Below are 27,028 nucleotides of genomic sequence, written 5' to 3'. Positions count from 1 at the left end.
CTGTCATAAATTGACCTGGAAGGCTCCTCTTAGTGAAACGTTAGCATTCAATGCTGACAGCCTTTGGAGTGTGTGTGTTTGACTGGGGATGCTGAAACCAGGCACTCTGGATTAAAGGATGAAGCTAGCCAGGGCAGGGAGAAGAAAGCTAGGCAAAATTGAAACATGAGATGAACCATCTATCAGAGACAACAAACCCTCACCCTCTGCGGCAAGCACTGCTGCTCCTGAGGTGTCAACACAGGGGTCAGAAGGTGGTGCCTGGACCTAGTTGAGGGGAGAAAACACTGCAATATAAGTATTGACATGCTTATCTTGTGCATTTGGCGAGGAAGACCCTGTTCTTTCTCAGAAACGCCCCCAGTAATGAACACTAGCATACTAGTGATGTTTGCTAGTTGAGTGAGGGAATGGATAGTTCCTTGAAACTGAATATTTTGGAATATCCTCTGGATACACACATTTAGGTGTTTGGTTATGACCCAGGCTGTATAGTTAGAGCACCATTTGCACCATGTCATGTTACTATGTAGTAAGTTAACTTTCAAATTCTCTTTGAGATAACTGTCTGGGTTCAATCTTCTTTCAATATTTGCTGCAGCATACTCTCACCTTTTTCTAAACCTTTATTACAATAATAGGAAAGTTTAAAATTTAAATCAAGGCTTTAATTTTAGTTCTGTTCCTTGAGCCATGGTGTATTTTAAATAGGTGGCACAGTATATTTGAACAATCTGTCTGGCAATACCTTGCTGACCCAGACTGAGATTTATGCAAGCAGTTTTATTTCAGATTTGTTTTTCATAATATGTTTGTTATGAAAAGGTCAAGTAGAAGAAATGTAACTTTTATAGAACATAGGCTATAAACAGACTTTTGAATGAATCAGTGATTTGTAGGTTAATACTTTAATTTTTAACTTCAGTGCCACGCTTTTAATATATTTCAGGCTTCTTGATCCAAAGCTTACTTTATATTCTGAAGGTGTGCGATTGTTTGCTGTAATCTCAAGAGAAGATAAGCATGACATCTGGTTCACACCTGTAGTTTTAGGGATAAGAGCGTAGCTGCTTTATATATTATTGAGGGCACTCTGTTGAAACTGCAAGGAATTTGACTCTTTGAGGCCCTTTGTCCCTAGTTTTTTTTTATACTTGCTTAAAGTAAACATGAAATATAGGAGTCTTCTCTAGTAGGCATTGAATAGACTTTTTATTCCAACCTGTGCCTGCTGCCAGAAGGGAAATTAGTTATGCAGGTTAATTATCAGATTTATGATAAAGACTTTGCTTGTGCAACTCCCACATTTCAAAAGTTCCATCGAGGCATATTGGGTTGATACAGAACCATGACAGGAGAGGTAAATGTACCGGCAGCACATAGGATGGTGTGGTTTGGTATCACAGGTGATACCTCCGTGCCCACCACAGCCCCAGCCCTGGCCCCAGGCAGTGTGGTTCATGCTCTCTGTATCTGACAGTGAGAGTCTGCACCATGTTGCAGCATTTCCAGTCTCCATTGGTGGTTGCAGGTGCAAACCAAGTGTCTGGGGCTGGTGGAGACAGTAGTGGCATGGGCAAGAATTAATTTGCTTGGGCATTTCTAGAGCCAAAGACTCCTGAAGTCTGGAGAAAAGCCAGCAGCTGTCATACTGAAAGCCAGAACTTCTATGGTGCCCATTACCCAGGTGAATTCTTCAAATGTGAGGTGCTGAGGCAGAAAAGGTGCTTTCAGAAATAGGCAGATGTGAGCCAGGGTGGAAATATGACTCGCTGGCTTGAGACTCGTTTCTATTAAAATGCAGAGTAGAGGGAAGGGATGAAGCTGGCCCAGAGCCTGGCTGAGCAGGGGCAAAACTGTGCATGCCTCCCACAAGGCGCATACACTGAAAACTCTACTGAACCAAAGCCTCTACAGTTTGGACTCAAATGCCAGTCTGGTGGCACTGTTGTGTTCATCAGGACTCCAAAGAAGTTCAACACTTTTCTTTCAACATCAATGGGCCCGTAAAAAATTGGAAGTGTTAAAGCTGAGAGGATATTTAGTGTTAAAGCTTTAGTCACTTTAGATAAGGTGATGCCACAAGCGAGCAGTGGAGTCAGATGTACCAAGGGAGTCTCGGCAGGGCATTTGCAGAGAGGTACCAGCACAGGAGGGGCTGAGGGTTAGATTTGTGTTTCTATTTCACAGGCATGGAGGAATAACTTTGACATTTAGCAAAGGACTATTACAGAATGTATTTGCAAATGGGTCTGCAGGTGTGACAGTGGACAAGGTTCTAACTTTAAAAGACTACACAATTTCTAGCACCTAAACCTTCCCATAAGTTCTGCTGCTTACTTGAATATTTTGCTTCCTGCTGTGCTGAAGCCTAGTTCTTTTTGATTTGCTAGTGTTAATATAGAAGCATGTTCTTAAGCTGGTGTCATTGAGGTGGTGTATTCAGCTACTCTGTGTGTGTGCCTATACACAAAGTCGTGAAGACAAGAAGTTTACAAATTTCTTAACACTCGCTTCAGATGTGTGCAGACTTCACTTCCTGCTCTGGTAAAACAGTTGAAGGATTAGGGTAAAGAAAAGCTAGAAAATTAGAGACAGAATACAAAGATATTACGTGCAAGGTTTTCCAAGAGACTGGAGAATTTGGGAAGGCAGCCCATGGTGGGAAATCTGAAGTATTTTCAAGAGATCCTGAGTTTTAGAAAGGATATCATATACTCACTCCTTGCACGTTAAGCCTTTTTGGGAAACTTGAAGTAAAACACCCACATGGAGCAGTTGCATTGGAAAAATCCCTCTTGTGTTAAAATGCGAAGCCTGAGGCAGAACTGGTGCTGTCCCTGCAGCGCAGGCTGTCCCACCTTCCTCCAGCAAGTAGCTACTGAGACCTCTGATGCTGAGCACCTCTTTGTTTTACCTTTGGGCTGACATTGATGCCTTCAATCATAGAATCATAGAACAGTTAGCGTTGGAAAGGACCTTAATATCATCTAGTTCCAACCCCCCTGCCATCAGCAGGCATGCATCACCCTAGACCATGTTGCCCAAGGCTCTGTCCAACCTGACCTGAATAGATGTGATGTTAGATATTCTGCAAAATGTGGGAAAACCCATATTAGTTTTGCCCTCTGTTACAAAGCCCTCCAAGTAAGCTCTTCTTGTGGGCTGGTTCTCCTGTAATTGCCCCTCTACTTCACAGTTTATAAATAAAAGCAGCTCTGTAAGTGTACAGCCTGGAGGATTTCACATCCCCTCAGATATAGGAATGGCCTTTCGCCCAGCAAAATGCTTCTGAAAACGTGCCCCATCTGCTGCATGGCTTTGAATCCAGAGATGCAACAAAACTATAAATATCCCGAAATTCGTTCTGAGGCATTTTGAAGATCATTAAACCTCATGGAAGAGCTCGCCTTGCCTATTTATATATAAAAAAAAGGAAAGAAAACACACAAAACCCCCCAAACAAACCACACGGGATGTTCTGAATTCCACAGTACAAAAAGAATAATTTGAGCTAAGATATGAGCTCTCAAAGGAATGAATACTTGTGCCAATGCATCTTTAAAGTGAATGGTACATGAAATTGTATTAATCACCCATGCCAGGAAAAGTGTGCTTTTGTAAGGGTTTATATTTAAAGAGCAGCTCCTTTCTTTTCTCTGAAGAGCACTGGAGTGTTTTTGCTAGGAAATCCCAGCAGTTCTCTCCATTCTGGCAGCACTTCTTGATGTTTAAGAAAGTAAATGGATCCTTGAAAGACTGCTAAAGTAGGGACAGTTTGAGTAGTTTGAAGTTTAAAACACTTTCTTCAGTAGTTTAGTTCTCTTTGTAGGAAGACCATGGGAAACAGATGAAGATGACATCTGGAACAGTTGCTTTTGGGTTGAGTTCAGAGCTATTTTGTTCATACAGTCGGTCCACCCGGCTTGGTTTTAGTTGCTGTGGCATCTGGTGCTTAGCCACTTCCTAAATTGCCTGTTTGAGTTTTTCACCCCCACCAGCAGCTAAGTATTGCTGCTAATTTGTCTGTTTGGACAGTTTTAGGAAGAAAGTTTGTCTCTCACTGAGATGGGAGTCTCAGCGTTGTGTGTTCCCACGTCCATGTGCTTGCTGTCTTGTTTGGAATATGCCACAATTAGACAAAGCCAATGTGGGTGACACTCTGAACTACTCAATAAGTAAACCAAAAAGCCTCTGGCAAAGCCAGAGTCTGGTAGTGGAGGGAAAAACCCCAGTTGACTCCAGGAGCCTGGGAAGATGCCCTTGAGTATGTGGATACAGCACCTGGAAATAAGTGCACTGAGCTCCTGCGACATCAGCACTGTGTCAGATGTGAGCTGTTTAGAAGTTGGTACTAGTATTAAGAGGCAATGTACTGTTATCATGAGGTACTTGTGAGTCTTACTACAATATCAAGCAAATGAACAGCAACCCCAAGTTTTTTGTTCTCAACACCACTCCAAATATAGTTTATTTCACGTACTTTTCAATTCCATGTCATTCTTCCTATTTATTTCCAATCTTTTGGTGTTTTTCCTCATAAAACATCCAGTTAAAGGAGGAATGGGCAATGCCCGTAGTTTACGCATTGGGAAACAAACACAGAAATGGGCAGTGATTTATGCAAGGTAGCAGAAACTCTCTTGTAGTCTGGGAAGATGAGCCCTCGCAATCCAAGGACTAGTAGGTTGCTGCTTCTTCAAGTTGCCAAAAGACCTGATTTGTAAGAAATACTCCTGCTCCCACCCAAAACACAGAATACTGAGCTATTTGTTTCTCATTTGGTTTTATGAGCTGCTTATTCTTTTCAGGGGGGAAGGAGCTTTGCATTTTCCAGATTTTTCTCACAGGCACAAAGGCAACAGCCACAGGGATTTTTAAATTGCAATGAAGGTCCACCTGGAATCACTTCATTCCAGATCCTTGGATTTTAAGTGAAATACCGCATGTCAGGAACCCTCTGATGGAGAGGTACGAATGAGCAATACTGTGTGGTGTAATCTTTTATCCTTTTTTTCCTTATCTTTACCTCCTCCTCTCCTTGGATCTGTTCCATCCCTTGGACATGTGGTTCACATCCTCTTTACGAGCTGACTGAGCACCCTATTGTACACTTACCACCCACGTTTCCAGAAAAAGAGCCTCCTAAATTTGTGAGCCTAACAAGATGCTCTGATGTATCTGGATACACAGGTATAATTACCACAGGATGAAGATATTTAAACATTTTTAGAAGATGAGAAAAGGAGGAAAGGTTCAAAAAAGCCTCCTGCTTGTTGCGCTTCAGTGCTTGTTTACATCTTGGTATTAAGTTGTTAACATTATAATTTCCTGTGTTTGGAAGGAGGTCAGATATGAAACAACACTTGTAACAGGAAAGAGGATCAGAAATGAGAGGCACTGCATGGGAGGTAATAACCACAGCTCTGTAATTCAGAGGTCTTGTGTGTTGTGAAAGAGAAGACTTACTGCTGATTTTTTGTTGGTTTTGAATGATTTATGACATTTTACTTGTGGCGGAGTGTTGCAATCTATGTTGTCATGGAAATTCTATTGAATTTATAGTTCCATTTATCCAAAACGATTTTCCAGACTTCATTTCATGGTGAATCATATGGCTGTTACTCGGAGTACAAAGCAATTGCAAAAAAGTTTCATGTTATGGAAAGCATAAACACTGAAACCGTTATTTTCATATTATGGAAATACAAATGAATGCAACATACAGCTTTTTAGCATCAAATATGCTTTCATTGTGTAATGACTTAGTGGATGTGCATGAGATGGATTTTCTTGTTTGGGATGGGAGCAGGCCTAAGGGGTATTTGTTTCTGGCAGTAGAAATCAGGGAAATTTCTGGCTTGCCAAGGTACATCTCTTAACATTCAGGGCTTAACACTCAAGACACTGAGTGATATGGCCGTGATCCAACAATGAAGCCCAGGGCAATCCTACAAGCGTCGTGTTGCCTCACTGTTCCTACTGGGTTGTTACTGGACCGCTCACAGGTTTAAACACTGTTCAGAGTTAGCGGCAGAACGTGCAACAACTACCAACCGTGAGGTTGAAAATGACTATGAAATTGCTTTGTCTCGACTGCTAGCATAGATACACCTATGGCATTCTTCGTGGGCAACAAAGCAACGATTAATGCTTACTATTAAAAAAGATTAAAGGGAAATTTACCATACTTCTAAAGCATGGGAATGTCTAAATTGAGTTAAATTCTGTTATTTCACTTGTGTGATCTTTGCTCTTCCTGTTGTTTCAACTCCTTTCATTTTTTTTTATGCCCAGCATTGTATTCATTATCAAGTTGCAATTACGTTAGGACAAAGACCCTGTCTGACTCTTTGTTTTGCAATTTACCCAGCACACTTTAAGGCACTGTAAAATACTAAGTTATGACATTCAAAATACATCTCTGTACCTGCCTAACTATACTTAAAAAATTCACTGATGAATAATAGACTAGGCAGGAAAAACATGCCATTATCTACTCCTGTTCAACTTTATCTTTTAAAAAGAATGCAGTATACTCTCTGTTATTACATCAAGCTCTAGTAGGAGAACTGGAAAACATCACGATTTGCTCTTCCCCCCGCCTTTTCTAAGCAGGTTCTGAATATGTTATAAATGGTAAGTTTCATGGGGGTTTTTTCTTAAAAAGAATATAATGAGAAGTCAAACACCAGACTCCATCGCCCCAGTGTACATCTCACACTCCAGTAAACACACAGACTGCAGGACAGTGATTTTGAATTTTCAGTGCTGCAGTGAAGATTACATTATGTCTGTAGAAAATTTTTCTTCGAGCCAAATGGATCACATCCTCCAACTGGCTAGAAATCTCTGCATGTATTTAAAGCAGAAGTAAGCTACGTACGAGCTTTCAATTAAGAAAAACCATGTATGATTCATAATCTTAGCACAGGATTTGTTTTTGCGTGAGGGGTTTAAATCCAGTTATAAAAGTGGCCGGGAATAATTTATTCTTACAATATGAGCAACTAAGGTACTAATTAAGAATTAGTATATTCAGTGATCATCATTGAAAGCAAACACTGCAAATTTCTGTTTGGCTACTCTGCAAAGATTTGCAATCTACCTGCGATGCCTGTGTGCTTTGCTCTCAGTCTCTAAAGCAGTACATAATAAACCACATAGCTGTTGCCTCTGCATCTTGCCGCCTGATTCATCAAAAAATTGGCTGGCCTATAAAACCTTTTTTTTATTTCCTTTAGCCTTAAATTGCATGGTAGCCCATGGATTGCTGGAAGGAAATGAGCGGAAAGCTAATTCCGATGATCTTTTCCCTTCCACCAGCATTCCTGATACTATTGAATATTCTGTACTCCACATCTGTGACAGTACAATGAGCCTTTGTTCATTTTTTAATCTAAAGAGAAATCTGCTGTAGGAGGTTGCACAGGGTGATAGCAGCCCAATTTTAAAGTCTCAATTATTTATTTTTAAAATACTTGGCATCTGTCAATGGAAAATGTTCTTGCTTGGTTTCCAGTCTCCCAGAATTGCTTTGAACTCGCTCGCATCTTCTGGGATCTATCAAATGCTCATTGTGGCTTTTCTCTCGTAAGTGCTGAATGAGCTTAGCCATGATGGTCTGCATTGGATATAAACTTTCTGTCTTTGTAGTGGGGTAATAAGAGCAGAAGATGTCATGCACGGGAATGGTGATTTCTGTCTGGATGTCTGTCTTGCCAAGCAGAGGAGGAGCATCTGAGCGGAGAGCCAAAGCCTTTTATTTGTGGATGGGTGGCAGGGAGAAGTCATTCATTTGGAGCAGGCTCAGTTTTTGCAAGCCAGTGACATTTCATAAAGAGGGTTTAGTCATTCAGAGGCAATTGTACTTAATAAAATCAGAAATGATCTCTGGTGGGCAGTATTTCTCAGTAATACACATGCACATTTTGGACAGCCTGTCCTTACAAGCTCAGTGTGGTGGCAGCCCAATTTTGAGTCAAAATCTCTTAAGCACAGAGCAGGGTCTGATGTTTTGCCAGGTTTGGGGAACACCAGATTCCTCTAGAGATTGGAACAATGTGACTGAATAAAGGTGTTTCTGCAGAGAGTAGATTGATCCCAAGGATGAGGGGATTGCCTGCCCTGGAGCAGGGTGGAGGGGTATTGTAGCTGTTAGGAGCATGAAGGCAAATATGCTCCCGGCTGGGGAATTAGATGTTGGATGTATGTGGTGTATTCATTTGTTTAAGTGTTGTCAGCTGGAAAAAGGCCTGGAGTGCTTGGAAGCTGTAGTGGTTGGGCACTGGACCTTCCTGGACAGAACAGACCAGAAAACATGACACGGTTTTATAGGGTGACTGGCAATTATCTCCTGGGTTATGGTGGAGTGAGGGTTTTCTCTCTAATCCTCTCTTTTAAGGCACTTGTAACATTCTAAAGATTTTCCCCTTTAGTAAGATTTTTTTCCAGGCTTAATCTGTACTGTACAGCAAATCTCCCTCAAATTTGAGTGAAAACAAATTTACTCTTTTAGAGTGTGAAGAGTGTCAAAGCATAGAGTTTTTCTATTAAAAGCAGACTCTTGCCCTCTCCCTGCCTTAGTAAAGCTCTCTTAACTACAGTACTTGTTGGTAGCATTTTAGGATGGAGAGAGTCTTCCTGCAAGAAAAGTACCTTTGTGTCACTAGAGACAGTTTGTTTCAGCTTACCCATATCAAAATACTGAAAATTTCAAGTTGCTTGGACACTACGTTTTTTGTAATAGATCTTTACAAGGTACATGCAAGCACAGTGCTGTGTTGCACGTCTGAGATTAAGGAAGGTCTGTGTAAGCCCTTCCCAGCCTTGTTAGTTGTAACAGGGCTAAATGTGAAAAACTTACAAATCTAGTATATTGTGCCATAGAGAACAGGGCTCTCATGGCCTCTGGGACCTGTGCCACCAGGAAGGCTGTTTGGAGCACGATCAGCAGGGATGTGTGGAACCAAGCATTCTGACTGCAGACAGCATCACACTATAGAAACTACAAAGCATATTTCAGGCTTTCCCATTGCTAAGGGATTCAGAGCCTTTAAAAATACATATTTTCCTTGCATTTTGGAAAATAGAAGCTATTGTGAAATCACATGCGGAAATGTGCAAGAAAAAGATGGTTTGTAGTGCTGAAACCACAAGTCAGGTTGGATGAACAGGCTTGGATGATGCTCTGTTCTGCATTTCACAAATAGCATATTATAATAAGATCCAAATTTGCCTTTCCTTAAATGTCCCTTTGCATTCCGTACTACTGCTTTGTATGTACCAGGCAGAGATAGTAGAAGTCATTTATATGCATAATGCACCTTATATTGTATATACTAATTATATAATAAGGAGTAATAATGAAAATTTTCTGGCATGTTTAGGCCACTTAAGTATGCAGTGAAATTAATTTTATGGTTAACTGTCTTACTCCCAATTTGTACATAAAGAACATTATGCCATCCGTAGAAAATATTAAATTAAATATCTGGTGATAGATGCATTCAATATTATCTATATTATCTATAAAAGAACAAAAATACATCAGATACCTTTACATTTTATTGTGAATTGGGGAAAACAGATGAGACTGTATTATGGAAGAGAACAATGTGTGATCACATAATTAGAAAATTGTCATAATAGTAATGCTCAGTGGTGTCCAGGTGTGGTTTTATGAGCAGCTTTGAGGATGTAACTTTACCATCTTCTCAACGCTGTTTTTGCAGTGTATGTGTTTGTGTAAATGGTATAATAGCAAGTCCTAGGAGATTCTACTCCTAAAATGTCCCTTCTAGCTATATGAACACGTAAGGAAGCTACTAGATGACAGATGATGATAATTTTTCATACAAGACAGTTCCCCTTGACTTGATGGATGCAGAGAGAGGAACCACGCGCTCTGGAAAAACACTAGGGAGCAGTGGTAAGATGTATCAATGCGTATGGTAATCAAGGCAGAGCGTGGTTCTTGATTAGTCTGTGGAATTGCACTGCTGAGACAAGGGATGTGAATTAAGCACTTTTTTACCAAAGCCCTTTGCACTGTTATCCAAAAGTGTATTGTAAAAATTAATTCCTTTAAAATGCAGTGAGCAAAATTGATCCAAAATGATTTTGGCATATGCTGAACTCACTCAGTGATACTTTTCTTCATAAACTCCTATGAGGACTGTGTAGTGAAGTGTTTTATGTAAGGTACATCTAATTTTAGACTGTATTTTAAAGGCGAGTAAAATGTAATTTGTGAGTGTTTTGTGAGGTTTTGTCAGTGCTGGTGAAATTGAAGTTTAAGCAATTCTGCCTGAAACAAACTGTTTCTAATTTCTACATCAATGAATGGCTCTACCTTGGTCTACATTTGTTCAAAGCGTGAGCTCTCAGAACCTGGAGGCACCACCAACTTTGTGAGATATTGCCAGCAAATCTGTGTGCGCTGTGAATACACTGGGAATAGGAAGGCCAAAATAGGGGAAGAAAATTGCTTTCAAATTTTATGAAGCTAGAGTGAGTGCCAGACAATTTTTTCATGTTTTTTTGTGAGCCATTTGGTATGTGGTCTTATTTTATTCTCTACCTAGAAAAAAAGTACTTCTACCTCTGAAGAGACTGATCTTCATCTTGGCTTTTTCTTTATATGGTGGTTTTTATTAGATATATAGTACTGGCAAAGTGCCTATAGGTTACAGCCAATATATACAGTCAGAAGCCTGGGAATCAGTAAATATGAGTAGGAACATATCTAAGCAAGATAAAGGGGCATCATCTTATCTGGCAATATACAAAATTTTGGAATATGGGAAAAACACTTGCCTTTGTGAATATAGGAGGATTTGTCACACAGCACAATCTTGGAAAAAGCCCCAAACAAGTTGTTGGTGCCAGCAGAGCATTTGCTTGCAGTCAGATTTGCAGGAGGGAGTGACAGTCTGACCGTCAAAGTGTTGGGAGGCATGGACAGTCTCAGCTAGACCTGCTGTCTCCATTTAACTACATTCTGCATGGCTGTTTCTTATCACCTAGAAATGCTGTGGAAAGCCTGAGTAGGTCAGGTAACAGGTGATGGACAGCAGAAAGGCAGGAGTGAATGCACAGGTTCGGGCAAGAGAAGCCTGATGGGTCCATTCCTGTCTCATAGCCAGGAAGAGATTTTTTTTGGCTGGAGTCAGTGTACACGAGTATGTACATGTTGGTCAACCATCCTGCAGTAGTGTTGCCCCCACAGACAAACCAGTGGTGGTTTGGATTGTGAAATCTATCCAGGAGGATCCCTGAATGGTCCCCAGAGCAACCGCTGCAAGTCCAGATCTTGCACTTGGGCTGTTACGATGAGGCACATGTTTTTAATCTGTAGCATGTGGAGCACTTGTGCAGCTGAATTTATTTGATGAAAATGTGCACACCTGCATGGTCTCATGTTGAGAAGGGAGCGTTGCGTGTTTTGGGTGTAAACCAGATCCATTGGAGCAAATCGTGGCTGATACAGATGGACTAACACTAGGGGCTTCTTTGGGAATGGAAGGGTTGAACAACTGCTGGAGAAGCAGCAGTGTGTTAGGATGGCTGGCAGAAGTGGGAGCTCAGCTAATGCAGTAAATGGAACAAGAACCATTGAGGACATTCAGAGCAGTAGTGCCCACGGCCCTCTGAGTTGCCCTTGTTCATGGATGTGTGTGTAGTGAAGTGGAACTGTTCAACAGCAATGTGTATGAAGGAAGCTATTTCTTGGTCCTCCTGTATTTGTGTAACTCGGGCATTTGCTGTTTTGGGGTAGTCATTGTTCTCACCTGCCATCACTTTGGGTTTGCCTAAGTATTAATATTTATTATTCATCCTCAAATGACATCAAAATATCTGGGTTTCTCTCATACTTTTTGCTAATGCTTTGGAAATAAAAGTCATGAAATTTAACTGAAGGCAGGGAGAAGTCTGACCCTAACTGATAGTCCCGAATATCAGAGGCTCATAAAAATGCATTGCTGCAGAGACAGACTTTTATCTTACAAATTGCTTTAGGACTAAAGGAATAACTCTAAACGTTGAAATCATTCTCCAAAATTCTCTATGGTTTTTGAGATAAATATGTTTAGCACATTTAACAGAGCAGGAGATGAGCCTGCAATGAGCAGAGAAATGAAGAGATCCTGTCAGAAAGCACAAAATTTACCACCTAAACAGACTGACCATTCTGTTTATCCTTAGGTTTGGTATTAAAATGCATTGCATTGACTCTGTTCCCTGGTAACTGTCCCAGTAGGGCAGTCATGCTATTAATCAAGATGCTAGTTAAACAATATTGTTCAGCAGAATTCCTTTATCTCAGGTTCATAAGACTGGGTTTACGTACAACATGGATGCATTACCTCGTTTGAAAGCTTCATGAATCAACACTAATGTGATTTTGTTGTTGTTTTTAATTTTTACAGATGCAGATTTACTTCTACAATCCTGATGACTTTGACAGTTTTGGAACAGCAGTTCTAGAAAACAGGGTAGTCGGAGCCATGGCCGTGTTTTTTCAAGTAAGTTTAAACAAGAGCTATATCCATAAACCAAAGCATTCACCGTGTACTATTTAATTCATTGAATTGTTTCAAGCTTAATGGATGCATCTGTTTTCTTGTTCCCACCTGTCTAAGTGAAAGATATTTCATATTGTCTATGTGTGATTTAAAATGTAAATAAGTATATTTAAAAACATAATGAAAAATTTTGCATGAATTGTTCTGATTTTATAGCTGCTTTACAGATGCAGATTGGAGAACACATTTATCATGGAACTTCGTTCACTGCTGAAGCACATTGCTGCGGTCCCTGGAATACTAACAACCCAACATGAACTGGGGGTTCAGTTTGGAGAAAAACTTAAAATTCAAACATAGCTTGAGAGAAAATTAATCAATAAGTTTCATCAATCTTATCTGCAGCAGCTTCTTCTAAATTGTCATAATAACAAGTTCTTGAACAGACCAAGTTTCCGAATGAGCGAGTTTATGCATCTGCTTTTTTAAATGCATCCTCAGGAGCGTGACTGCTTTGGGTAGCTCATTTGCTGGTTCAACATGCTCAAGACCTGCAGTGTGGGTTAGAGACTGGTGCTTGCGAGGGCTGGCACATCAAGCCACGTGGCAGTGGTGTTCAGCAGTGGGGGCTTTCGTTATGTTGCATCAGAAACTGAGCTTTTCCTTCCTTACTCGAGGGTGAATTGAATGGAGTGAGTTGGAGCAGCTGCATACCACCAAGCTGTTGCAGACAGAGAAGTGGCTAATGAAGATTTGGAATATCTCAAGGTGTTGCTTTTTCAAAAGAGAGGAAAGAGGGAGGGAAGAGCAAAGGAAAATGCTGGTCCTCTGTGAGGTTTCACACTAGTTTTTACTGTGAAAGACAGTGATCTTCCTGTTATCCTTGTGAAGCCAGATAAAAAGGAATATGCAAGTACCCATATGTAAATACATCTCTCTTTCTTATGATGTTGGAGTGACAAGCCTGACTCTCCTGCTCAAATTAAGTAAGGTTGTCTTTTTCCATGTCACTGATTTTGATCAAATGCTTTGATAAGGAGAAAAGGACAGATCCTTGTGTTGCATAAATTGCTGTATCTCTGCTGACATCAGGCTAGTGGAAGTAGGCATGTTAAATTCATCACTGTTGAATTCTGAGCACTTCTGTGGCATTTCATGTTAGGGTAAAGTTGGTGGAGCTGTGATAATTTACAGTGGCATAGCAAGATGATTCCCCAGACTTCTTCATATGCTGTGAGGAGCATTGGGCAAATTGAATGTGGCCTTCCAAGACAGAAGTTTAGAAGCAGACCAACCAAAGGCACGGATAGTTGATTTATACCACAGTGAAGAGCTACATGTTATGTGTGTATGCTGTGTCAGAAGGATCATGTGCTATGCCGTGGTGTGCAGTACATGTTGTGGCATCTTCTGCTGGAATTTAATTGCTAAATTACCCTGATGTGCTTCACATAAGCCACGTGAAGCACTGCTCCATGTTGTACCATTCCCTGGTCTGTATGTGACATTTATTCCATAAACCCTGTTTTTAAAGGACCTTAAAATTGTAGTAGGAATGTATTTTGTATTCCCCACCTGCAAAGCCAGGTGCTGTACTTACTGCAAGTCCCACTTTGCACGATTCCAAGGGAGCCATTAAACTCACTAAAAATAACATAAAATAGGCTGTAATGCAGTTAAAAATGCCATCTTTGATTGTAAGAGACCGCAGGCTCTTTAAGACCACAATTGAGTGTTGCAGTCCCCTCAGGGAAGCAGAAATCTGTACTTTTCATCATTTTTAGCCCTGCAGGCCACAGGACATTAGGCTGTAAAGTCTGGATGATGGTGCAGCTGGGCTCCTCTGCTCCAAGAGCCATGAAATCTGAAGCCATTACTGATAAACAGGCTCTGATCTCTTCCAGAGAGTTTGGGGGTAAGGTATTTCTATGGCAAAGTGACCTAGAGACAACCTGTTTTGCATCTGGAAGGAAATGGGTTTATTTCTTTGGTGTTTTTTCCTTTGCCTTTGGTTGAAATGATAAATGAGTGGTGTGCTCTTAAACTTGTGAGTGCATCAAGTCTTCCTTCTGGTTAGCTCTGCTCCAAGATGGAAAGCTGCCGAGGAAGATTTGTAGAGCCCAGAGTCTCTATTCTGGAATGGCATGTGCTGAATTCTGGCCTGTGTAAGTAAACCTGAAGGACTTCAGTGTGGCACTGCTGTTTTGGCCATCATAAGGGTTCTCCAGAGTTCATCCCGTTGAGCTTTGTGCATAGGGTTGTTAATTGATGGTGATAATCCTTTGCACATCCACGCTGTTTGACTAAGGTGATGCTTTAGTTCCCTCAGCTGTGTATCGTGCTGGAGCTAGTGAACCACAACTTGGAAAAGCCTTTACAGTTTGGCTCAGAAATACCTGATGTTCCTTTAGCGTTGCTCCCCAGGGCGCCATGTGGATAAGCTCACCATGGCTGGTATTCCATGGAATTAATTTAAAAGCCGTCTTTTACAACTGATTCGTAGTAACTTTGGAATGAAAAGTCCCTAACGTGTCCATGGCCACGTTTTGATTGTCAGTTTTTACTATTTGAGTATTGATTTTATAGTTTGCTATTTTCCAAAGCTGTAGTTCCATCTCTAACTCATTTGTCTAGAACAGAGCTTTAAAAAAAAAACTTAGCAATAGAGGTCATACTGTTTTTTACAAATGCATTAGAAAACTGAGTTGTGCATGCTGTTCTGTGTAAATATTTTAACACAGAAATTATTGGATAGGTTTGCCATTAAGTCAAGACTTGGATTTTTGCTAATGCATTAATGCTGTGTTAGAATGAATGTGTACTGCACTGACTGAGTTTATAGTCTGGCAGCTGTTTTTTGTTTGACTGATGTTCACAAATGTTCCTTTGAAAATCAGGTTCTCCAGTGAGTGAACATTATACTGAACTATATAATTACTGGTGAAACATTAAATAATTAAGAACCCTCCTTCCTTCTTTTTAAATAATTTAACTTGGACTCTCTAAGAATTTTCCTTATTGAATTCACTGTTTCAAGGCAATTTCCAGGTAAAGTACATTGGTTCTGAACCTAGATAATTGAAGCACTTGGAACTTTATTGTAATTGCTAATTAAATCTCTACTTTTCTCATTGCCTTCATTGTAAACTCTGTTGATAAATTCTATTTCTATTTGCATGCAGCAGGTCGGTTGACCTGACAAAAATTAATAGTTAAAATCAGGAAACAATTCTTGCATATACAAACTGCTGTAATTGCTCATCTTTATTTCACTGTGGAAAGACACTCAGAGGATCTCACGTAAAATATCACTGTGGGGACTTTATAGCAGGTATTTCCAATTTGCAAATGCGATGAGCTGGCCTGAAATCTCTAACTGGGGCTTGAAAGCTGTTTCTTGCATTGGAGTACAAGTTGTGCAGTGAACAGGTATGTTGAGGAAGAGTCCCCTTAGTACTTGGTCCTCTTTCTGACTCTAGCATCACTTCAAGCATCAGACTTCCAATGCATAAAGGGGCTGACATGAAATCTTGAGAGCGGCTTTTACAAGAGCAGGTAGCGACAGGAAAAGGGGGAATAGATTTAACCTGCCAGAGGGGAGCTTGAGGTGAGCTCTTAGGCAGAAGTTCTTCCCTGTGAGGGTGCTGAGGTGCTGGCACAGGGTGCCCAGAGAAGCTGTGGCTGCCCCATCCCTGGCAGTGTTCAAGGCCAGGTTGGACACAGGGGCTTGGAGCAACCTGCTCTAGTGGAAGGTGTCCCTGCCCATGGCAGGGGGTTGGAACTGGATGAGCTTTAAGGTCCCTTCAAACCCAAACCATTCTATGATTGTGCTTGGGACTATTGTACATACAGGGACATGCAGCAAATAACAAAGTGACAGCTGATTTGGCTCTGCTGAAAATTCCTGCAGGCATTTGTTCTGTAGCTGTGTATTTGGGGTAGAATGAGGTGCCTGACTGTGCAAAAGCCGAACAGCAAACAAACAAAACCTTGCACCATGCCACGGCGATTCCTTCAAGATCCTCTCTCATCCTTACTGAGGCTCAGTGAGTGTACTACAGGAGCAAAGTGACTCAGGAACCTCTGATCTTTTAGTTCAAATTATTGCAAAAGCTGTTCAGCTGGAACAAGCTGAAAAGGGGAGAAGGGAACTCCAGCTTGCTGGTGGTGCATATAATGATTGTTAAAGCCCATTGGGGGTGCGGTAATCAGTGGGGAAAAAATGTCCTTTCCTTATAATGGGAATATCTGTGGGAAAAAGTCAGTATGTTTCAAGAGGGAGAAGGGATCAAAGTATTAAACAGCAGTGTGAGTCAAAAAGATCTTGGTTTTTTGTTGTTAAAGGAAACTCATTTATTACTTTAGCAAAAATCCAAATCTTCTGGAGACGAATGAGTACATGCCAATGATTTCTCTTTGCCTCCTGACAAGTTTCTCAGGAGAAAACAATATGACCATTCCTGCCAGTTTTGAGGGTTACTTCGTGTTTCTCAAAGTGGAACTAGTGCTAGTGGAAGGTGTTTTAACTTCGCACATCCAACAGTATCCTCTTGGTCTGCAGTAAAGGCTTCTGGATTTGCAGAAGCAGTAACACCACAGTGATGGGACCTATCTGGGCTTCACTGTGTTGTGGACCTTTAAAAGTTGCCTGTGGCTGCTCATTGAGACCTACCGAACTGCTGAAACATGTGGCAGGTCCCAGTCCAGTGTGGCACTTCTCTCTCAATTTAAATGATCCTAACTTGAATAGTTGATGCACATGCTTAATTTCAGCCCTCATAAGGTTCAACTTGTACTTAATGATTTTCTGGCTCCAGGCCTTGGTTAATTGTCAGGCTGAGCCAGTTTTGGAGCAAACCGGGAGTGGAAGGAAAGGCTAAGATCTCACACTGGTTTCTGAGTCATCTGTTCATATACATACATGTAATACATATTTGCAAGTCACATTTAAAATGAGTACTTACTTGGATTAAATGCATTCAGACATATTGCATGGCTCTGTTTTAACCATCTAACAATATAATTCATTGCACACTTCACTACTTGCTTTATTAAAGCCAAACTTAAATGTGTTCAAAACAAACATATTGCTTTTGCTTTTGAAATACTCATCTTTTTGGGCCTGCAATAGATTCATTACGGCAGAGAATACTTCACTGCTTGATTACTGCTGTGAAAAGACACAATACTGATTCCCTATGCACTCATCAAATATTCGATAGCTCAGAAATTCAGGAGGAGGTGATGGAATTCTTGTTCCTACAGGGAGGGCATATAAATCTATTTTATTATTTGCAAAGAAAACCATCAGTGATTAGTTACTGCATTTCAGGTACTCAAACAAATCATCTCTAAAGAAGTTAAAGTAAAAATGAATTTTAAAATAACTTTTAGCAATGCTTTCATCATTAAAATTATCTTCATAATGATGAGTGATGTTGGTACCTCCATCACTCAAGAGCTTTAGCAGTGCAGGGCTAGATTTTTACAGGTAATTAGGTACTTGGCAGCAAATATGCAACTAACAGTATTTTCAAAGGTACATGGAGTAAAAAGCAAGGGGCTTACAGGTGTTTTAGTGGGATGCCATTCTTAATGTGATTTTCCAATACTAACTTTTTTTTTAAGGTTGTTGGAAAAAATGCTTTTAACTTTTAGATCTATGCATGTGTTATTTGTGTGTAAATGTCTTTATATTTACTGCTGTATTTACTACTAGCTCGTATATGCAGAGATTTGTTCTTCATTAAAACAAATAATAATTGTGGCCTTGCTTTTTCATAAGATTTCTTCGTAGCAGTGCTTGGTTTGCTTCATGAAGGTGATCAATAATTCAGTTTTCACAGGGAGCTAAATAAGCTAAACACAGAATAAATTGGTGGAATACCATCAAAGCCATTGAATATTTGGCACAAATATGCTTCTTTTAATGTATATTTCTCAAATAACAGAATTCAGCTTTTCACTTCTGTAGAAGCCTTTTTCTTCCTTCTTCTTCCCTTTCATTAACTGTTTCCTGTGTTTGCCATCATAACCAGTGAATAAGTGTTTTAAGTACAGTAGCTGTTGTGAAAACTATATCTGGTAGGACACCCAGTTCCCATGGCCCTACTTCAATTCCTGGTGATTCCCTAATTCCACCTCTCCCTTACTATAATGCTTTTTGACTTGAAAATGAGAATGGAGAGGGAGATGTGCACTCTTCCTGATATATCATATCCATCTACATGAAACATAATCAGCACTTCAGTGTTTAGGCAGTATCTTAAAGGTGATTTGCAGTAGTTCAAATAACATGTAGCATCATTAACATGCTGGGCATCTTCCAGAGTCATTGAGAGGTTTTTCATTTATTTTAATAGAGTTCAGATACGTGTAAAGACCTTACAATTAAATTACAGTATTAATTCCTTTAATGGTTACATTAGAACCCGTGGTGTTTTATTAATAGTAGCTTATGAATAACAAAACTATTATTATTGATTAGCAGTATTATTTAGTAATTAGTACAGGTATTTTTTTTATTATCTTCATAATATGAAAATGTGTGCAGGCTAAAACTACTTATTCAGTGCCTTTAGAAACTATAATTTATATTTGTCAAAGTGTATGTATATGTGCTTGTAACTCTCAATGTAACAGAATACAAGCAAAACAATTAGAAATGTGTTCTCATTCATGGAGTCCACTTTCCCTGCATTCTGAAATTGTAGCAGCTGTTTCCAACCATTAGTTGTTACTAATAAAAGCAGTACTAGGGCCCTTAAATAGTTGAAAAATAGTTGAAAAATACGATAGGGATACAAAGTACCCTGACGTACAAAGATGAGTAAGTAGGTGTAGGTAGATATGGTCAGTACAGCACTGAGAGTACACTGTTCTGAGAAACACCTTGTACAACGCATGTAATGACGTGTAGTAACACAGTGCGTCTCTGGAGCAGAAAATGATCCTCCTAATTTTCCAGTAAATAAATGGAAATAAAACTACCAAAAGACAAATGTGATTTTGCATCATGGAGGATTTAAACATATAATTATGAGAGCTTCTTAAAGTCTGTTAGATTTGAGTTCAGTATGTGAATGGCACTAAGCAGCCTTCAGAAGGGTGGTTGATTTAGCCAGAACATGCAAGTTTGGGTGCCTAACAGTAAGTATTCATGCTGACCAAAAAACTTGCACTGAAACCCTTTTGATTGGAATTTGGGTTTGGGTAGAAGACAGAAATTCATGGGAAGTTTCTATTTCTAAAAAATATATTCTACCTTTCCATTAAAGAAAACAAAAATAATTTTTTAAACTAAGCCCAAAATTCAGATTTTTATTCCAACTTCTGTTGAAAGTTTCTTTGGGAAATATGAATATATTTGAATATTTTATGTAAAGAAGAAAGAAAGGGGAGAACAGATGGGGAATAGCTCTGTGAGTAAAAAATATATATATATCTATATATCTCTCTCTATATATATCTCCAGTTTCAATTTTGGTGCTTATTGAGACTTTAAATTTATTCTGATCCATACCTTTTGCCCAGGTTGGCCATGTTTCAGATGTTTAATAGTAAAACTGCTGTTTGCAGCAGAGATCTTTTAAAGAATAAAGGTTCCTTATAATAGGGTTCTTCATCCTTTAGTACAAAAATGAGTAGGCTGACTCTTGAGAGTACTAAACAAACAACTCCTGATGAAATCTTGAGTTTGATAGTGAAGCTTCAAAAGGTTTTTAGCTGGGGGGGAACATCCTCTGGTGAGGTGAGCAGAGCTGCATCCCTTTCTTGAACATCATTGCCTGAAGCAGGTGAGGAAGAGGCAGAGTGCTGGGGTGAGCCCTGGGACATCACTGAGCAAAAGCTACAAGTGCTTTGGAGAGCACAAGGAGCTGGGAAGGGGTTGGGGCTGTGAGCCCAGTGATGTACATCACTCATGTGATGATCATTTACGAGCTTAGTGAGCTGAATGGCACTGAAGAAACACTGGCCCTTTCATTTGTGAGGGTTTTTTACCAGATAATCTTCAATACTCACAATTTTCTGTCCATTGACAACAGCACTGATAGACAGCTTTGCTGCTGGGGTCACTCTGCAGAGCCTGAGCTCTCGCTAATCCCTCATTTCAAATCCCATACAAGCATGAGCAAAGTTTGTCTTGATTTGCAGGGTCTGGGCTTTCTCATTGACGTGGCTGCACATCTGTCATGGCTCATCCATGAGAAGGAGCTCACGTGCCTAACTCTAGGACTGCTAAGAGCAGAGGTGTTCACACAGCAGCCTGAACATCCTGAGCAAGTGTGCTTGGAGGAATGAGGTACAAATGTGTGAGCGAAAGGGGGGCTGGATTTGGAGGCAGACAGACTGACAGGGCGGCTGAAACAGATTGTTCTTGGAAGCAAACACATCGTTCTGCTTCTGCTTGCCTGTGTTCTGCCAAGAGGCATTTGCAGTCTCTAGATCATGATGGCTGCAACCTGCTGTGTTGAAACTTTTCTATCCACAGGCTGACTGTGCAGTGTAGAAAGATAATCTACCTTATGTGCACTTATCTTCTTCAGTGCCCAAGCAATCGTCTTCTTTTCCCTTCTTCTCTTCAGCTCTGCGAACTCGCTCATGGTATTTTCCACTAGCGCAGAGGAGCAGGAAGCCTGGTTTTGTCAGATGACCTCCAAAATGCAATACTTTCAATTAAAGCCTTTTTTTTAGGTTGAGTTTTAAAGGATATGGGCTGTGCAGAAAGTGGTGTCATGCAGTTCGTTTTACAGTGCAGAGCGAAATACCAGAATGCAGAGTCTTTGGCTTTTATTTTGGTTTTAACCTTACATCTATCTAGAGAAATGAACTTCCAAAGTGTCTGAAAAAAACTCTAATTGAAGGTAAAAATGCACTGTAAATGCTTTAACTGTGAAGCCTGAGATCATAACTCATGACTTGTGCTGTCACTTCTCTGGTTGGATGCAGTTGCAAAGGAGGATGTCTAACAATGGTGATGGGTTATCGAGTGACTTTTGCTTTGATAAATGATGGTCCTTGTTTCAGTTTATTTAATGGAAACCTCACAATTTTTGATGCTAGGAAGAAACTGTAAACTTTCTTGCTGTTGAGAGAACTTGGACTCCAAAGTTTGGCAATGCTACAGATTTAGAAAACACTTTGTATGTTTTGTGGGGTCTCTCCTCGATATCTTGAGCTATCTGTCGTAACCATTAATGAGAGCTGGTTGTGCGTGTTGCATTGGGAATAGATCTCTGTGCTCTTCTAGTTTAATGTTCATTTGAATGTCAGTATCACTGTCTTTCAGTTTACAGCATTGTAAATATTTTTGACTTACAGCTTTTTTTGCTTTCCCAATGCTTCTTAATTGATTAATGTATTACAATTAATCCCAAGTGGGATGCCATTATTAACTTGCTTCATTAAATTACATACCAATTTATTAGCCTTAATTCCCATAATTGTCCTCTTATATTTTAGTGGTTTTATTTGAATAACTTGTCCTTAGAACTTGATCAACATGCATTTGTGTATTCTTTTGCCTCGCTTTCCTTCTTCTCACCCTTGATGTTCAAAAGTGGAATCAGTTTAGGAATATTTATAGTGCCTATAGTTACTCTTAAACACAGTAATTTACTTCTCTGTGATTTAAAAATATCCTGTCTTTAAAAAAATAAACACAAAAAAAACCCCAAACAACCCCCTAAAAACCTAAACAAAACCACTTTTGTATACATAAAAATCTTTAAATTGATAGAAAAATATCTTGTGGAGCTTTCATTACCAGTCTCCTGCAAATGACACTTTAGTTGTCTTATATGTAAAACTTACAGTTGTCAGTCTATAATCTCACCCGCTCTGTGGTTCAGGAAGATTGATACTCAGGAAGTCTGCTGATTATAACCATTAGACTAAAAAACAAATTAGTTCCCTAACTACAGTAATGTTTTCTGTGTTTTCCTCTCTGGTGTGCTTTGTTGTTGCATCACTTTGTCACTTTATCAAACGCCATATAGCAGACCAAGAGCTGGATGCCATGAGAGCTGGGTCAAAGTGGAGGGACCCCCAGCCCTCACGCAGGCTGCTGTCACTCTCCTGTTGTCTGCTTTAGGGAAGGGCCAACAGCCCCTAGTAGAGTCTCTCTTTGTGTCTTTGAGCATTGAGAAGCCATTGAATATGGCTTGTTTTCTTTGCTGCAAGTACCTTTTCTTCTCTCTGTGATAGTAACGATAGGTTCATCCCCTTCCTTCTTTCATGTTCCAAATCTGGTGCATTTTGACTTGACCTTTATTGTTAAAAAAAAAGAGAGCGAGAGAAGCTGGAACTAAAGCATCTATTTTTTGCTACCCAAGTCTTCAGAGAGTTTTGCTAGATATGGTCTTATTTACAGAATCAAAGGAGAAGTTGGATGTTCATCTCCTTTCCTTTCTCCTAAGTTCAGTAGCTGCCTCTCATAAGTCCCTGTATTCTCCCTGTTAAACATCCAGCCTGGATGCCAGGAAGACAATTTTTAATGCCTGTCTGCCCACCTTTCTTTAAATCTAATTGAATTTCTCTTTCTGCAAAAGCCGTCCTCTGTAGCCATCCAGGACTTGTACCTGGATGGATTTATCAAGTATATTACATGTGGTTTAGTTTCATGGTACACAGAGGGAGAAATCTAAACGCTAGTCAGGAAACTCCAGCTTTCTAGTCCACACATTGCCCAGTTCTGCAGGATTTTGCACAGGATTTGTGTTCACCTTAGAAAAATTACACTTGTTTTCATCCTCTGTATCTTCCATGAAATTGTAGAGACTTCATATGTCTCTGGTTACCAGTTAGTGTTATGGCACATTTTAAGTGAGGGTGAGTGCAGGATCTGTTCATAAATGATTGCCTAGTTTCACTTTGTGCCATAAAAGAGAGATTGGTTGTAAAGTCTGAATGTATAAAATAGATGGGTAAAATTGGGGCTTCCTTTGCCTTTAGATCTTCTGGCTCAGATGAAAAAGTTATTCTTATTAAATTTAAGCTGTTCTGCCTGAAGAATTATTACTGTAGTTCCAAGATATAACAGTGCCAAGTTTCTCCTAGTATTGGCAATAATAAACAATTCAAGCTTCAGACAGAATTTCCTGGGTAGCATACCAAATGTTCTAGAAAACCTTCTCGGACAGCAGCTAATACATTTTTAATACAAATAAAACATAATTCTTTAGTCTTGTTTCATCTTGATCCCTAAGGTAGGAAAAGTATTCCAACTATGCATAATTGATGTATTTGTTTGAAGTGTTTACCCACATACCCCATTCACAAAGTCTCTTTTCGTTAATAGGTTGCTGTGAGATGTAAGAATCACTTAGGGCTCACATTGTACAAATAAATGGAACGTGTCACTGTTGTGCAATCAGTGAGGTGGGTACAGAGTCATCTTAGTTCTGCCTTCGCCTGCACTGCCCACCTCATCCATCCTTAGCCAAGTCACACAACAGGTCCAGCTGAAGTATCAGTATGTTTTCCCTAGATCACATGTGGTGGGAAAGCATGGAAGCATGCAAGGGAGGGAAGAGGAGTGTCTGGGAGCAGAGGGTGCTGCCCACCCCTATCAGGGACAGTATGAGTTCGTGTCATAGAATCATAGAACAGTAAGGGTTGGAAAGGACCTTAAGATCATCTAGTTCCAACCCCCCTGCCATGGGCAGGGACACCTTGCCCTAAACCATGTGGTCCAAGGCTCTGTCCAACCTGGCCTTGAACACCGCCAGGGATGGAGCATCCACGACCTCCCTGGGCAACCCATTCCAGTGCTTCACCACCCTCACTGTAAAGAACTTCTTCCTTATATCTAATCTAAACTTCCTCTGTTTAAGTTTGAACCCATTACCCCTTGTCCTACCACTACAGTCCCTAAGGAAGAGTCCCTCCCCAGCATCCTTGTAGACCCCCTTCAGATACTGGAAGGCTGCTATGAGGTCTCCACGCAGCTTCTCTTCTCCAGGCTGAACAGCCCCAATTCTCTCAGCCTGTCTTCATATGGGAGGTGCTCCAGCCCGCTTATCATCCTCGTGGCCCTCCTCTGGACTCGCTCCAACAGCTCCATGTCCTTTTTATGTTGAGGACACCAGAACTGTATGCAGTACTCCAAGTGAAGTCTTGTTGTGTCAGGTTGGTGTGTCCATGTAAACACCACCCCACTAATTACCAGTGATACGTGTGTGGTTTCTTGTCAAATTCCTAAACATTACACATGATGCAGAGGAAGCGTGCAGGAAGATATGCCTCAGTAATTTAATTATAATCTCCCCTAAATCACTGTAAATCCAGTGTTACAGGTTACTGGCAGAGGGTTGAGTTGTTGCTGGTTTTTCTCATCTGTAGTTTCTGTGCTGCAGGACAATGGGAGAGATGATTATCCAGGGTTTTCTCAACTGGTGGTTTTCTTTCCAGAAGTCAAAGAAAGGCAGTGGAAGTACATCAGAGTCTAGTCTGGACCCTTTTTTTATGTATTTGCACAGAGGTAGACATTTGTATGTATGGCTGATGGCTTAACTGATAACGCTGATGGCATATCACCCCCCAAAATAATTCTGCAGCTGAGATGGCGGCTTGCCCAGAGCAATCCCTGTATCTGATGTTTTACCTCCTGTGAATCTAAAGCAGGAATCTTCAAGTTATTAGGGTGGGGATACAGGTGTGTAAACCTGAGAACCCTTTTACAGCATAATTTTAGTAGCTTTCAAACGTACGTTCTACACCTGAGATTAACTGAAAAACACACTAATCTGACTGAAGTGATGGGTCTGAAATGAGCTAAATGGTCCCAGCTTGAGTGATATTAAACCTCCCTTTGTTTTATGTTCAGGTGTGCTCATAGCAGGTTTCCCAGAACAAAACCAGCAAAGAAGCTGGGATTTGCTTTTATGCGCATTAAGCTTTAGTGGAGATAGATAGGAGCTAAGAATGCCAATCACCATCTTATTCTGTGCAGAAAATTTAAATATCTGTTAAACAAAGATTGCTTAAATCTGTTCACAGCACCTCTGAACAGGGAGGCTTTACAAGATGGAGCAGGATTTTTCCTATGAGCTTGTGGTGTTTTCCAGTTCTGGGAGCGTGGAAAAGCCAAGGAAAAGCTGCCTGGCTGATCCCATCAGAAAAGTATTTAGGTGCTGATTGTAACCATGCCATTTCTGCGCATCAGAAATGCATCCTAATGTGGTCATTATCCAGGAGAAAAGAGACTTTCTGAGAGAAGGTATTGGTTTCACAACATCTGTACTGTATCAAATGAAGCCTAACTGGAGATTTGGCAAACTGTTCTTTATAAATAAAATGATGTACCACATTAGAAAGTAGCTTGGTTATTAGAAAGCTCAGTCTTGCTCATGATAAAATGGATTTCTTTTTCAGCGTAAAATTCATCTTTACTTGCTGGAAGAATATTGCTAGAAGAGATTAACTTTGGATCTCAGTGTATTTTTTAATGTGTCTCATTTTAAGGCTGTAAATATATTAGCTGATCTGTAAGCTTCACTTAAGTTACTGCGTTCTGGGGTGTTGAAGAAATAGGATCATGTTATGCAGGAATCAGGATGATTGAATTAAATCACCCCTTTTGATATTTATTCTCCCTCAGGATCACACTACCAGGTCAATATTTAAAACCAGCTATATGGGTGAGCACTGATTAGAAAGCAAAGCTTCATAACCCAAACAGTTAAGCTAGTGATTATTTCTTATTATTAATTTATCTGTGGTTTGTATGGCATTATGCACATACCTGTGTATTAGAAGCAGTCAACATAAAACTATTTTCTTACTCCTTCCTCCCCCCTGCCTACCTTGGCACCTGGCAAACCGTCTTTATCATATCTAGATCCTATAAAAACATCCAGCATAATTTGAAATGCTCTTGTGTGAAACACGATTAGACTACATCAGTCACTTCTCAAAGGCATTTTTTTTCCCCTGCATTTTGTATTCTCAACTGCTAAAAACACAGGCTTTTATATCCTGCTGCATTTTGTGGAAGGCATGAGCAGACAGATAGTTCCCCATCTTCGGTGAACCAGTCTTGTTAAGCACTCTCCTCAAGTGCATACCAGTCAAATTAAGCTTCAGGTTAATGTTTTGGAATTCTCTCCTCTTGCCAACTCATTACCAGTGATATGGCTAAGCACACTGTTGCCTTCTGCTATTCCAGCTATCTACAGAGATTTATCATCTTTCAGCTAATAAGCTTACTTTCTCTAATCACACACGGCCCACCCCGCCTTATGGCTAGACTTGTCTCTGCTCATAACTTGGGCAGGGAATTAAAGGCCAGAAGTAAAGCTGGCTTTTAAACCCTTCTAGGTAGAACTGTTTGGTGGTCCCTGTGTTGTGGATGGAAACACCCATCATTTTTGAGTCTGAACTCTCTTGTTACCTGCTCTGCACTACCATATCTCAGGTGGATACCGATACCTCTTTGTGGACAGATGGTGGTCGGATAGGGGGGTGATGCCTGCGCTGGTGGTACCACCTTGGTGTGCTGC

The 27,028-nt window shown here is 40.3% G+C and overlaps 1 protein-coding gene across 1 annotated transcript in view; it reads left to right on the top strand.

Moving 5' to 3' along the window:
* PTPRG (protein tyrosine phosphatase receptor type G) overlaps window positions 1-27,028 on the top strand; it is a 405,417-nt gene that overhangs the window by 249,690 nt on the left and 128,699 nt on the right. Inside the window, exon 5 of the mRNA XM_030502207.1 lies at window positions 12,432-12,527. Coding sequence (XP_030358067.1) covers window positions 12,432-12,527 — 96 coding nt within the window. The remainder of the gene's footprint in view (window positions 1-12,431; window positions 12,528-27,028) is intronic.

The sequence above is a fragment of the Strigops habroptila genome, chromosome 11 (genome assembly GCF_004027225.2).
Source record: "Strigops habroptila isolate Jane chromosome 11, bStrHab1.2.pri, whole genome shotgun sequence".
Classification (NCBI taxonomy): Eukaryota; Metazoa; Chordata; class Aves; order Psittaciformes; family Psittacidae; genus Strigops; species Strigops habroptila.
Note: the sequence above shows the minus strand (reverse complement) of the source record. Positions and strands in the feature narration are given on the sequence as shown.